The sequence below is a fragment of the Dryas octopetala genome, chromosome 1 (genome assembly GCF_963921425.1).
Source record: "Dryas octopetala chromosome 1, drDryOcto1.1, whole genome shotgun sequence".
In the NCBI taxonomy this organism is placed as follows: Eukaryota; Viridiplantae; Streptophyta; class Magnoliopsida; order Rosales; family Rosaceae; genus Dryas; species Dryas octopetala.
In genome coordinates, this window is record NC_141366.1 from 6,766,427 (window position 1) to 6,779,670 (window position 13,244).

The following is a 13,244-nucleotide window of genomic DNA, read 5'->3' on the forward strand; positions in this document are numbered from 1 at the left end:
AGCACATACCCAGAAAGTATAAAAATCCAGAAAAGCTAGTTGCCCTACCCGCCTACCACTATGGCATTATGACAAAAGGAAAATCCCGGAAACCACAAATTCAAATCAAATTAAGTTGACATTGATTCCTTCTCATTAATTTAGGCCTTGAGTACTCTGTACTTCACAATATGAAACTTTTTTTTCTTGCCAGGACACAAGTACACTGTACATATGGACATATGGTATGGGAAGCTTGTGATTGAGGACTCTAGGGAGTGTGAATTCTCTAAACTTGTGTGTGCGCATTATATGCACAAGTTGCATATAAAGGCCAAAGTATTGAGTTGGCTTCTAAGTTGTCTCTGGTGCAAAAGATTAGCACAAGTATAGTTGATGGGATATATGAGATTAGCAGAAAATGACATGAAGATTCATTGAGATTCTCTGCAGGCTATAGTCAAGCCATTACCATTACTTTCTTCGTCGTTAGGGGTGTTGTTAAGTAGGGTAAGCATGTTGCAAAATGTATTGTTGTTTATTGCAACAAAATCAAAGAGAAAAATAGGAGGAAAATATTGAATGGGGGCAAAAAACAATTCAACAAACGTAGTACTTTTTATTGTTTTAAGAAAATGAATTTATTATATATATATATTTTTTTTTCCTCCTATTAGTACCCACCATTGTGGACTCTGGACTTAGTTCACACCCGGCCAAAACGACATGAGCTGCAAGAGTCGATGTGGGTATATATGCTGCAAATACCATGGTATTGGAATGCACGCGGTTTTAAACCAAGAATCAAAATCAACCATGTTTTCAGAGGGATTTGGATTTTTGCAAAAAGGCCCATATAGTGCTTTATAATCAGTCCAAGCCAATCTTTTTATTGTTTTTTCGTGACATATACAACTCACTCTTTTATCTTGTATAAGATTTTATAAAGTAAATGGATATGCATAAAGTGTAATCAACCTCGCAAACGTAACATGGCTGCTTATGCAGTAGTCAAGTTTTCCCTTTCATGTAATGAGTTCATATCTTGGGTTGAAGATCACGAGGCACCTAGCTGACTGCAATCAATCCTATTATCTGATGTATCCCAAGTTTAATTTTTCAATGAAAGTTTACTGCTTTTCTCATAAAAGAAAAAGAAAAGAGAAAGTATAATCAATCTTTTTTGACATTTTTGTTGCGAGAAAATTTTAACACATCCAACATGACATGACATGTAAAATATGAGAAAATTTCAAAAAATTTCAAAAAATTTCTAACATTCTTGACTTTGTGGGTAATTCAATTCTTTTACAACTCAAAAAAGTTAAAAATTATTAAATTTTCAAAAAAAGAGTCAAAATTGTAACCGCCTCACTCAATTGGGTCGGTTTATGAAATTTTGAAATTAGTCTTATTATAAAACTTCTACTTGCTAATCTGATCTGCCCTTTGACGTCTAGGAAATTTCATTGTGTGGATTGTGGAAAAGCACTCTATATTGAGTCTGCAGTCCACAAGTCACAACAGAGTGTGACTATTATCGAAGGGACAATATGGGTTTGATGTCAACTGCATATTAATCAACAATCAGCAATATATGGAAGGTAAATCGTATTAAGTAGCTACATGAATATGCATGCCCTTTGTCTTGAACCATTCGTTTCATCTTCTTATTCAAACAGACACTCCCACTAAGCACTAAATGCAGCCTTCCGTTAAGCATGACCTATAATTAACTCACTCAAGGGAAAAACACTTCTGCCAGCAATATTTTCCATGCTTCCACGCTGTAATTGATAAAATGTATTATGTAATGTGACTAGCCACTGCCCAACCTGCTCATGCTTAAAATTTATATGACCACCCCACAACACAAGTTACACCCCATTCAACTTCAATTAATTAATACCAATTAATTAGCAAGCACTATAAATTTCGAACCCTTGCACTTTTTATTTCACAGCAGTACTCATTTTTGTTACTTCACAAATTCATTAAGCCATGGCTGAATCAAGAATTTCCATTCTCTTCCTTGTGGTCTTGTCCATCCACATTGCAGGTGATCAACTTCATCAGTCTCTCTATGCATTGTTTAACATGCTTAATTATCATCTTAATTTGTTAGTATTTTGGTATCAATCAGACATGAATTTTCTTCAGCCACTTTCTTCTTGAAGCCAGACAGACATCAATTATCATATTCCTTTTTCTTTTTCTTTTTTGTGTGTAAATGTATAGATTTAATTTCAGCTAGGACTCAGGACTATGCAATTGGTTAATTCCTCTAATTTTGTGATCTTATTTCAATTAACCTGCACAGGAGGGACTCTGAAGCTTGTTAATGGACAGGTAACCACTTTACATGCATGACATCCTGATTGAATTGATGATCGTGTATAACTCGTTAAATATCTGACATGTTATGTTACAGGAGAAGAAGACTTGGTGTGTTGCCAAGCCTTCAGCAAGTGATACAGAACTGGCTGCAAACATAGAGTTTGCCTGCAACCAACTGAAGTACTGCAAGCTGATACAAGAAGGTGGTTCATGCTATGACCCAAACACTCCCATCAACCATGCCTCCGTGGTCATGAATCTTTACTATAAAACAATGAGGTTAAACACCTGGAATTGTGACTTCAGGAGCTCTGCTCTCATCACTGAGACTGACCCAAGTAATTGATAGCTGACTTCATTGTGAAAATTAATACAGTTAATATTGATTTTGATGTGCATAATATATATGTATATATATTTTTTCTTTGTGGATTATACCCTTATCATAAAGCATTATTCTGCCTTGCAGGTTATTGTAGCTGCAAGTATGCATAGCAGGTGTGCAGTGCTCATGTGTACAATGAAATTAAGCTTTTTGCACCTTAAGAATGTGCTTTCTGGATTTTTGTTTTTTAAAATTGTGGTATGGAATTGGGGACCTATAATTTCAATAGTAGCTTACAACAAGAGTTCGACTCTTACTCTCTCCCTCTCATGAATAAATGAAAAAAAAGTATGGTATTGGATATGTTGGTGTTATTCAGCAGAATATGTAACCTGAAATATATCAGTGTGGAAAAGTTTCATGAGCTTCTCTTGCTGTCTTGTATGGAAACACAAGAGTTCTTTTTAATCTGAAGTCCCATTTTCTTTGATAGCCAGTTACTATCTTGTTTGTTGTGGGAAAACCTAAGTGTAGCAACTAATAACAGATGATGATCAAAGACATTAGCAGCACATACGTTTGTAAATTATGTACTGAGAAGAAATTTTCAAGGCACATATATAGATGAAGCCTGAAGCTTGTCCAAGAGTTTAAAATACTGTTAATATATATGCATTTGGAATGAATGTAGACGGACACATACCACTCTCAAATTTGCAGTTACCAGTCCATAACCTGAAAATTAATTAATGGTAAAATAGATTTTTTTTCCTATTAAGTAGCTAGATGTGTATGCCCTTCATCTTCAACCGTTCGTTTCATTTTATTCAAACAGAAACTCCCACTGAGCACTACTACATTAAAGTATAGTCTATGCTATTGTATTCTTATACTATGGAAGTGGGGACTTATAACTGTGTTTGACTCTTGCACTTACAATAAGAGTTTGACTCTCACTCTCTCTCTCACGTAAATAAATAAAAAATAAAAAACCCAATATATTTTAACCATATTGGAGAGATAAGAGATTGATCCCTTATCTAAAATGGATATTATATATATGGTTAACAAATCATAGGTATTTGAGAGAGATCCTAGGTAACTGAGAGAGATCATAGGCAATTCAGCTCCCTTATACTAGTATATATACAGGTAGGTTTGAAGTTAAAGTTCTTACAATCTTGTTCATATCGTCACCACCAACCATGTCTATCAATGTTTCTTCTTTTGTCATTCTTTGTTTCTTTATTGTCATTTCTTCTTGCAATGCCAGAAGAAGCCTTCTAGACTCCTCTGATGGTGGCAGTACCAACTTCACCCATGTATGTGATCCTTGGAGGTACTCTGAGCTTGGCCTGGACATGTCGAACTTTGCCTTCTGTAACTCTTCATTGCCATACAACGTGAGGGCCAAGGATTTGGTGGACGGGATGACATTGACAGAGAAAGTGAAGCAGCTTGGAGATACTGCACATGGGGTGCCTAGGCTTGGCTTGCCCGTGTACGAGTGGTGGTCTGAGGCACTCCATGGTGTGTCCAATTTCGGTCCTGGCACTTTTTTTGACGATCTTGTTCCCGGTGCAACAAGCTTTCCCACTGTTATTCTTACATCTGCGTCATTTAACGAGTCTTTGTGGAAACAGATTGGCCAGGTATATATTATGTATACACGTACATTGTGGTTTAATGAACCTTGGATTATACTAAATGAATTAATTGTTTATATTTCAGGCTGTTTCAACTGAGGCAAGAGCCATGTACAATCTAGGAAGAGCGGGACTGACATTTTGGAGTCCCAATGTTAATGTAGTAAGGGATCCAAGGTGGGGAAGAATCACAGAGACAGCCGGTGAAGACCTTTATGTAGTTGGCACTTACGCTGTTAACTACGTTCGAGGCTTGCAGGATGTCGAGGGTACAGAGAATGTCACAGACTTGAACTTTAGGCCTCTCAAAGTTTCCTCATGCTGCAAGCATTATGCCGCCTACGATATTGACAATTGGCTTGGTGTTGATCGTTTTCATTTTGATGCCAAGGTGACTTTTTCCAAAAAAAAAAGAAAATAATGGTACATAGATCACATTTATTTGATTAACATAGTACAAAATAATGTGGTAAAAAAAAAATGTGATTCTTTTTCATTATGAAATATTTCCATTTATATACTTATGATTCTTCAATGAACTTTATGTTCAATGTTTCTAATTGTTTAATGACTTGTTCTTTTTTTGTTTTTTAATAAAAAGGTGAGAGAGCAAGATATGGTGGAAACATTTGTTAGACCTTTTGAGATGTGTGTTAAAGAAGGTGATGTTAGCAGCGTAATGTGCTCTTACAACCGTGTTAATGGCATACCCACTTGTGCTGATGCAAAGCTCTTGAAAGATACTATTAGAGGAGAGTGGGAACTTCATGGGTGAGAACTTAAATAACATATATATATATATATTAAATTAAGTTTTCCCTAGACTCTTAAATAATGTTTCTTACTTTCTACTGTACATTTATATACCAAATTGACCAACCATCTTAATTTGATTGTTTGTTTGTTTTGCAGATATATAGTCTCGGATTGTGATTCTCTTGAAGTAATGGTGGATGCCCACAAATGGCTTGGTGACACCGTAGAGGATGCTTCTGCACGAGCCTTAAAAGCAGGCTAGTACTCCTCAATCGCCATCACTTATTATATTGAAGTTTCAACCCTTTTTGTTTAGCTAATTATTTTATTAATTTCTTGCGTTTTAATGAATACATGTATGACTTGATTGGTTAATTTTCATGTTAATTAATATAGGATTGGATATGGACTGTGGGAACTCCTACCCCGGTTACACTGAGAATGCGGTGAAACAAGGCAAAGTGAAGGTGGTAGACATAGACAGGTCACTCAAGTACCTTTATGTTGTGCTTATGAGGCTAGGCTACTTTGATGGTATTCCTTTCTACGAATCACTTGGCAAGAAGGATGTGTGCTCCGAAGAACATATTGAATTAGCAAGAGAAGCAGCCAGAGAAGGAATTGTTCTACTAAAGAATGTCGATCACACTTTGCCTTTGAGCTCTGATAAGGTCAAAACACTAGCCGTTGTCGGGCCTCATGCCAATGCTACTACGGTTATGATTGGAAATTATGCAGGTACCAAGGTTTCTACTAAGTGTGAGACCTACTTGTATAAGCGAGTCTTATGTCTACTAAACATGCAATGTAAAATTGATACAGGTAGTATTAATCTCAACCAAAACATGCAATGTAAAATTGATACAGGTAGTATTAATCTCAACCAAAACATGCAAATATATATATTCTAACTTAAAACTTTACACTTTCAATTGATTTGTAGGCGTTCCTTGCAAGTATAGCACACCTATTGATGCATTCTCATCTTTTGGACAAGTGAAATATGAGATGGGATGTGATGTGATGGAGTTGCATGTACAAATGATAGCTTGATATTCCCTAGCTGCCATGGAAGCTGCAAAGCAAGCAGATGCAACAATAATTTTGGTTGGATTGGACTTATCAGTTGAGGCAGAGGAATTGGACAGAGTGGACCTCCTTCTTCCTGGTAACCAAACTCAACTTATCAACCAAGTTGCTCAAGCCTCAAAGGGTCCAGCCATTCTTGTAGTCATGTCTGCCGGTTGTGTTGATATTGGTTTTGCCAAACAAAATGATAACATCAAAGCCATCTTGTGGGCTGGGTACCCTGGTGAGGAAGGTGGCCGTGCCATTTCAGATGTTGTATTCGGACATTACAATCCTGGTAAGAATGATCTATTTTACATGCAAAATGAATTTTCCAAATTTCAGATTGTTTAAATTATAACATTATATATATGTACTCGCTATCTTACAGGTGGAACACTACCCTTGACATGGCATGAAGCTGGTTATGTGGATATGCTACCTATGACATCCATGCCATTGAGGCCAATTGATAGCCTAGGCTATCCAGGTCGTACATACAAGTTCTTCAATGGCTCCACAGTTTACCCATTTGGGTATGGCCTTAGCTCCAGTTACACCCATTCCTAGCTCATCCACTAATTTGAGGAAAAAAACAATATCAAAAGGCAACCTCACAGTCAGAAGAGCTCTTTTTAGCGCTATCAAACAACGAAGGAAAAAACACCAAAGGTTATTGCTCTTCCAATAATTTACATTTTTTAATATTCTTACTCTTTACCTATAACTTACACACAAACTCTAATACTTATTAACATCTTTTCATTTTTCTCTTATGCTTTGCATCTCATTAAGTGTTAATCAAAGTGGAGAAAAAGCTGAGAAAACTGATGCTCCAAATCCTCCAGAACAATCTGATTCAGCTTTCGACAATATTCCACTCAAGGAATTGAAGACTAAACCAGCAGCAAAGAAAGCTAAAATCAGGTTTGTTTTTCGCTACACAATACTACACACTCTTGAATATATGTCCCTCCTATTTATAATTGATAATTTATTCAACTACAATTAAATTATCTCATTTCTAATTTTTACTCATTACATTAGATCCAACCTCATTCAAAACAAACATAAATTTTGTTTCATTCACAATATTCCTCAACTGAACCATCTTAAACAAACATAGATAAAATAAATAGAAATAAAAGAAACTACAAGTTTTAACACTATGTATGTGTATGTATCTTTTGTAAACCATTCTCGCTGCTTTCACAATTCCAAACATTTATACTCTGCTCAATATATCTACCAACAAAATTGTTCAAATCAACTTGCAAGCAATATACCAATATAGCAGACAATTCTATAATTTCTTTCCATTTAAGCAATCTCTTTTCCATGTTTCTTTAAAATAATTTAGCTGCTATATAAAATAATGTAATTATCAAATAACTAAATCTATGCCAAAATATATTGGATAACATAAAACACACAACATACCTTCTCTCAACTATCTACTTTAGATCAAACATTGCACAATTTTCTTTCTTAACTAAGTGCTTTAATAATACTACTTACATTCATTCATTTATCTTTTACTCTTATTTACTTTATCATTAGTTTCCAAAAATCAATTCTTAATCTATTATGCAAAAACAAACTATATACTCTCCTAGACAAATTATTTTTAGGCCAACATTGTTTTCAGAAAAAACCATATGCTCCACATTATTTTCACATACACAATCCATTCAACCCATTCAATTCCTGTTCAAAAATATGATAACTTACTCAAAAATTGAATTCATATTACTTTCAACTACCAACTGTTGTTAACTCCACACAGTCATAATTTCACAATTCATGTACATCTAACAAATAACATATTCTAATTTTCCAGCAAAACACAGGAGCATCCACCTGCAGGAGACAACAAAGAGGATGACCAACCACCCAATGCTGAACAAAAATCTCCTCAAACCCATACATCAACCTCTGCAGATCCATAAAACAACTCTTCAACAGTGCATCTTGCTCTTTTTGTTATGTATCACATACAATTCTATAATCAAGTGTTGTAATATTTTTTGCATGCTGTTTGCTTTATTAAGATAACAACAATATCTTAATATCACAACCAGCATAAAAAAACATACTATCAACCATCATTTTGTAAGTTTAAATGCATCAACAACATTGATGCTACTGTTTACAAATATGTTTGTTAAATTTTGTTAAGTTATTTCAACTTAAAACTCCAGTTCTGCACATTTATCATATCTTCACAATTTCATACTTCTATGGACTTCTAGAAAAATTCGCTTGATATAGTCTTTACACATTTTCTCATTAGAAATAATTTGTTTATTTATTGCTTCAAATAGTTAATTTATGCTTATTTTTATAATTCATTTTTGATGCTGTATTTAAATTACGCACACATACCTATAACTTAATTACATACAATATAAATTTAAGAGCAAATTACAATTTAGTACCTCAACTTTATATGTTGTTTCAATTTAGTACCCCAACTTTGAAACCTTGCAAAAAAGTACCTCAACTTTCATTTTGTGTCAAAATAGTACCTCCGTTAGTTTTTCTGTCAAAATAGCAGGGGTATTTTCATCTTTTCTTTAAATTTTAAAAATAATAATTTTTTTAAATAAAAAAAATTTAAAAAAATAAATTTTAAAAAAAAATTATTTTAAAATAATTAAAATTAAAAAAAAAATTCATTTTGTTCCCTCCCCCCCACCCCCACCCCCACTCCCACCCCTCCCCTCCCCAACCAGCCTCTCCCTTCCCCTCCCCAGCCAGCCCCCACCCTCCCTTCCCCTCCCCTCCCCAGCCCGCCCCCCTTCCCTGCCCTCCCCAACCCATCCCCAGCCCACCCCCACCCACTCCCCCCCTCCCTGCCCTCCCCTCCTCCCCTCATATGCAATTTCAAAATCGAAATGGTGCCCCAGAACGCCAAAACCCGCTCTGTTTCCCTCTCGGCCTCGTGGTCTCCTCTTTTGTTGTCGCCGATCGAAGACCCGACGAGGAAGTTGACGCGGGCGGTCTCCGAGTCGGAACTTAGGGATCTCGCGGTGCCCAAAAGAAAGCCCTTTTCCAAGACCTTGAATGGGTTCGAGGAGAGAGAAGAGGAGGAGGAGGAGAGAGAAGTGGGTTTTGGGTCTGGGTTTAGGGCAACGGCGTCGTTGGGATTGGTAGAGTTGGAGGGGGTTGAGGTTGGGGCGAGGCAGAGTAATGGGTTGTTGAGCGTTTTGGTTGGGGGTGAGGCTGGTGGAGGCGGTGGCAAGATCTGTGGTGGCAATGGCGGAGGGGGGGAGTGGGTGGGGGTGGGCTGGGGAGGGCAGGGAGGGGGGGAGTGGGTGGGGGTGGGCTGGGGATGGGCTGGGGAGGAGGGGAGGGCAGGGAGGGGGGGCGGGCTAGGGAGGGGAGGGGAAGGGAGGGTGGGGGCTGGCTGGGGAGGGGAAGGGAGAGGTTGGTTGGGTGGGGGCGGGGGGGGGAAATTAATTTTTTTTAATTTTAATTATTTTAAAATAATTTCTTTTAAAATTTTATTTTTTTAAAATTTTTTTTATTTAAAAAAAAATTATTATTTTTTAAATTTAAGGAAAAGACGAAAATACCCCTGCTATTTTGACAGAAAAACTAACGGAGGTACTATTTTGACACAAAATGAAAGTTGAGGTACTTTTTTGCAAATTTTCAAAGTTGGGGTACTAAATTGATACAAAATGAAAGTTGAGGTACTTTTTTGCAAGGTTTCAAAGTTGAGGTACTAAATTAAAACAACATATAAAATTGAGATACTAAATTGTAATTTACTCTAAATTTAACAAACCTTAACAACATTTCCAAAACTTTAAACTTAAATATTATAACGCTCAAACACATTTTTCAACTTTTTCAGACCCGCAGCATCGCGCGGGCACGATCCCTAGTAAGACAGATACATACACAGAGTAATAGAGTATCCTCAAACCAAAAAAACCCCTAACGCGGCACCTTTCTTCTGCTGCCACTACCTCTCTCAATCTTTCATCGCTTGCTTTGTTGCCGATCTACAGGTAAGCTTGCTTAAGATTACAGGAAAATTTCCCTTTTTTCGTGGCTGTTGAAATTTTTGGACCAAGCATGAAAATATGACTGTATTCTTGGAATTGCGTGCTTAGTAGCCCAATATGCGTTGATTTCAAATTCTTAGCAATCGCAATTTCTCCTTTTTCTTTCCTTTGAGTACTTGCTCTTGCAAAATTAATTAATTTTTTTTTCCTTTTCGTTTGCGTGTAGTTGTTCGACTGTGATCGGTAATTATATACTTTGCTTATTCATGATTATTTGCAGTTTTTTTTTTCTTTTCCTTTTCTTGAGAAAATTGGGTTTTGTTTAATATGATTATTGCTCATTCTGGAAATTTTCTGTTTGTGTGTGTAAGAAAAGAAACATCTTTGTGAAGTACTGTAAGTTTTTTCCCAAATTATACGTCTCTGTTTTTATATTGTTTTCACTCTTTACTTTTATCTTTGATCCACAGAGAATGGAAGAGGATTGTTCTTGTTTAATTTATTTACAGACTGATAAGAGTCTGTATTGTCTTGAGGCCCTTGATGTACTAAAAAAAGGGTCTTCAGGTCTTTCGAGGCTGGACAACTACTATTATCCAGAAGGACTACCTAATGGACTACGGTTTATGATTTGTGATAACAAGTTGTATATGCTCGGGGGTGCTCCTAACTTGAAAATATATTTCTGTGATCCTAGGGATCAACCAGATGAAAATGGACAATCTATCATCATATATCCAAGTGACTTTCCAAGTATGTATGGGCCGAAAACTGATCCCATTGTTGTCACCCTTGAGGACAAAGTGTATGTTCTATCCACATTTTATCGTGGCCACGTGGAAGAACATAGGCCTGCGCTTTTTGAAGTCTATAATCCTGTCACCAAAGCATGGAAGGTTCTACCGAATCCGCCCTTCCTTTATAATCCTATGGGTTTTTGTCATGATTTTGGTATGTATCATTATTTTTGGGGCAACAAGCTTGTTGTTTTCAGTTGTGTTCAGCTAATCGCCTACATGTTTGACACTATTGAAGAAACATGGGAGGCTGCACCTAGCATTCTTGGTTTTGCTGGATTTATACCATTCGAAGAATATCTATTTGGAATCTCTACCCATGACTCCCTAGCCCTTGTTGCTTACAAGGACGTCGAGGACGTCGATCAGAAGGGGATACCCAAGCACAAGCAGGTGCTCTTTGAGCTTAAAAATGTGGGGGATGAATTTTGTGAGCCAATCTTAATTACCCCTATAGATGACAAGGGACATATCTGCATATTGCTTGGTGGCTGTATTGAATGGATAAAACAACAAGCAGGGGTTTGCGAACTGATTTTCAAATTGTCAACAACAGGGGAAGGCATTTCAGGACTAAGTGCAAATTTGCTTTCTATGAAAAAGTACAGTGTGGAATTTGATAGCTCTCCAAAAATTTCTGCAATTGCAATGTAAGAAAATCTTTTCTAGTCTCTTGGAACACTTTTAATGCAAATATTAAATCTTGCTCTTTGCTTGTTCCTTTCAATCTTAATGGTAAAGTTGTACTTTTAGGGGAAGACGTGTATCAACTCAACCTGGCAAGGACAATGACTATGGTGAAGTCTGAAGATGCGGTTGATGAAGGCAAGTGTTTCTCATAACAATGATTTCATACAAAGCGTTCATGCTCTGTTAACTACTTTATGTTTTTTTTTCCTAGTAAGTAACCAAGAGTCCGACGCATTCCTAGAAGTGATCTTCTTTTCTTTTGTATTTCAGTTTTTCGGCTGACGTTAAGAAGAAGAGGAAGAAGAAGCTGAACAAGCATAAGTATAGGAAGCTTAAGAAGCATCTTTGTTGCAAGTTCAGAGCTTGATGTAGTAATGGAGGTTTAGGCTTAGTTTTTTGTGTTCTCATACGTTTCTGAACTCTAATTTGTTTGTTTGTGCTGACTGCTGACAGTGAGAAGTATTATGCATTTTGCTTAGAAATTTGAATGGATTATCGAGGTTTTGATTAAATTATATTATTATAGAGTATGGAAACCATTGAGTTCAATTCGATTTACTTTCATAATTAGTTCTTTTGTTTTGGCTGTGCATTGACTATCTTTTCTAAGGTTAGGAATTTCCTCTCTTCATTATTATTTTTGTTCAATCGAATTCAACCTGCATTTTTTTTAAGTAAAGGCTTTTAATTGAAATTCACAATGGCCAAATATGTCAGGCTCTCTAATTAATTTCAAAGAAAACCCCTTTTTTTTTTTGTCGTAGAAACCATTTCTTACATACAATACTTACAAAATTACTGTCAAGCCTTAGAGGATGGTTTGTTTGTGCTCTACAGATAATCCTTATTTCGTATTTTCTCTACAATTGTTTTCGGATTTTTTTTTTTGGTGTTTGAAACTGAATGATTGTGTGAAATTTTGATTCATTGACAGGTTTGTTTGCTTCCACTAGCCTGTTCTTCATTCGATTTTCAGTTCTTCTGAATTTGCTCTTACATTTTGATTTTGATATATATATAGTTCTTTGTCTTTTTCAACACCCATCTTTCTTCTTATAAAAGCTATATACCTTTTTTAGTTCTCTGTGTTGCGCTTTGAAATGGATTTTCCGGACTGAGCATTTTACCTTGGTAAGTACATTTTATTATACTAGATTGAGTTAGTGTTCAGTTTTTCTATTTCTTTTCCATTATATTGCTCATTCTGTTATGGAATTGTAGAGAAAGTGAAACATATTAAGTTTATTCTTTGTTTCTCAGGAGCTTATGATGAAGGAGAATCTGTTGCAAGGGCATATAATTTAGCTACACTTAAGTACTGGGACCGGTTCCCGGTATGAATATCATCACCTACATAATATGAAGTGTTTAAAACTCAAAACAAAGTTTTTTTTTTTTCATGCCCTTAGAAGTTTAGCATGAAAAAGTCTGATCCGACATTGATGCTGCTGTTTACAGATATCTCACTATGAGAAATAAATTGAGATCATGCAAACTGTGACAAAAGAAGAGTATCTCGCCTTATTAAGAAGGTAGGACTGCATACATCTTTTTGGTGAAAAGACTTCCACACTGAGAAATTTCTTTGGCCACAGTTTCCTTGATAATTAAAACTATATGTTTCTTTGTT

General features: G+C 36.1%; 3 protein-coding genes across 6 annotated transcripts; all 3 read left to right on the top strand.

Moving 5' to 3' along the window:
- Positions 1-1,980: 1,980 nt before the first annotated feature.
- On the top strand, positions 1,981-4,037 carry LOC147297098 (glucan endo-1,3-beta-D-glucosidase-like). Its single transcript, XM_086228693.1, has 5 exons — positions 1,981-2,038; positions 2,300-2,328; positions 2,411-2,654; positions 2,786-2,814; positions 3,915-4,037. Exons 1-4 carry the CDS (start codon positions 1,981-1,983, stop codon positions 2,809-2,811), a joined length of 357 nt encoding a protein of 118 aa, XP_086084819.1. The 3' UTR covers positions 2,812-2,814; positions 3,915-4,037.
- LOC147297099 (putative beta-D-xylosidase 5) lies at positions 3,847-6,096 on the top strand. Its single transcript, XM_086229992.1, has 6 exons — positions 3,847-4,293; positions 4,373-4,678; positions 4,889-5,058; positions 5,200-5,300; positions 5,440-5,781; positions 5,987-6,096. The coding sequence occupies exons 1-6, from the start codon at positions 3,847-3,849 to the stop codon at positions 6,094-6,096; spliced, it is 1,476 nt and encodes a 491-aa protein (XP_086086118.1).
- Positions 6,097-9,992: 3,896 nt separating this feature from the next.
- Positions 9,993-13,146, top strand: LOC147297100 (uncharacterized). 4 transcript variants are annotated; one of them, XM_086228057.1, is made up of 8 exons: positions 9,993-10,130; positions 10,598-11,078; positions 11,163-11,574; positions 11,678-11,749; positions 11,885-11,994; positions 12,694-12,745; positions 12,875-12,948; positions 13,073-13,146. In XM_086228057.1, the coding sequence occupies exons 2-4, from the start codon at positions 10,601-10,603 to the stop codon at positions 11,730-11,732; spliced, it is 945 nt and encodes a 314-aa protein (XP_086084183.1). In that variant the 5' UTR covers positions 9,993-10,130; positions 10,598-10,600; the 3' UTR covers positions 11,733-11,749; positions 11,885-11,994; positions 12,694-12,745; positions 12,875-12,948; positions 13,073-13,146. The 4 variants fall into 4 exon arrangements, with proteins under 4 accessions (XP_086084183.1, XP_086112347.1, XP_086113066.1 ...); XM_086256221.1 differs by having other exon boundaries at positions 10,598-11,574; XM_086256940.1 differs by having other exon boundaries at positions 10,598-11,574; positions 11,885-11,985.
- The last annotated feature ends 98 nt before the right edge of the window (positions 13,147-13,244 follow it).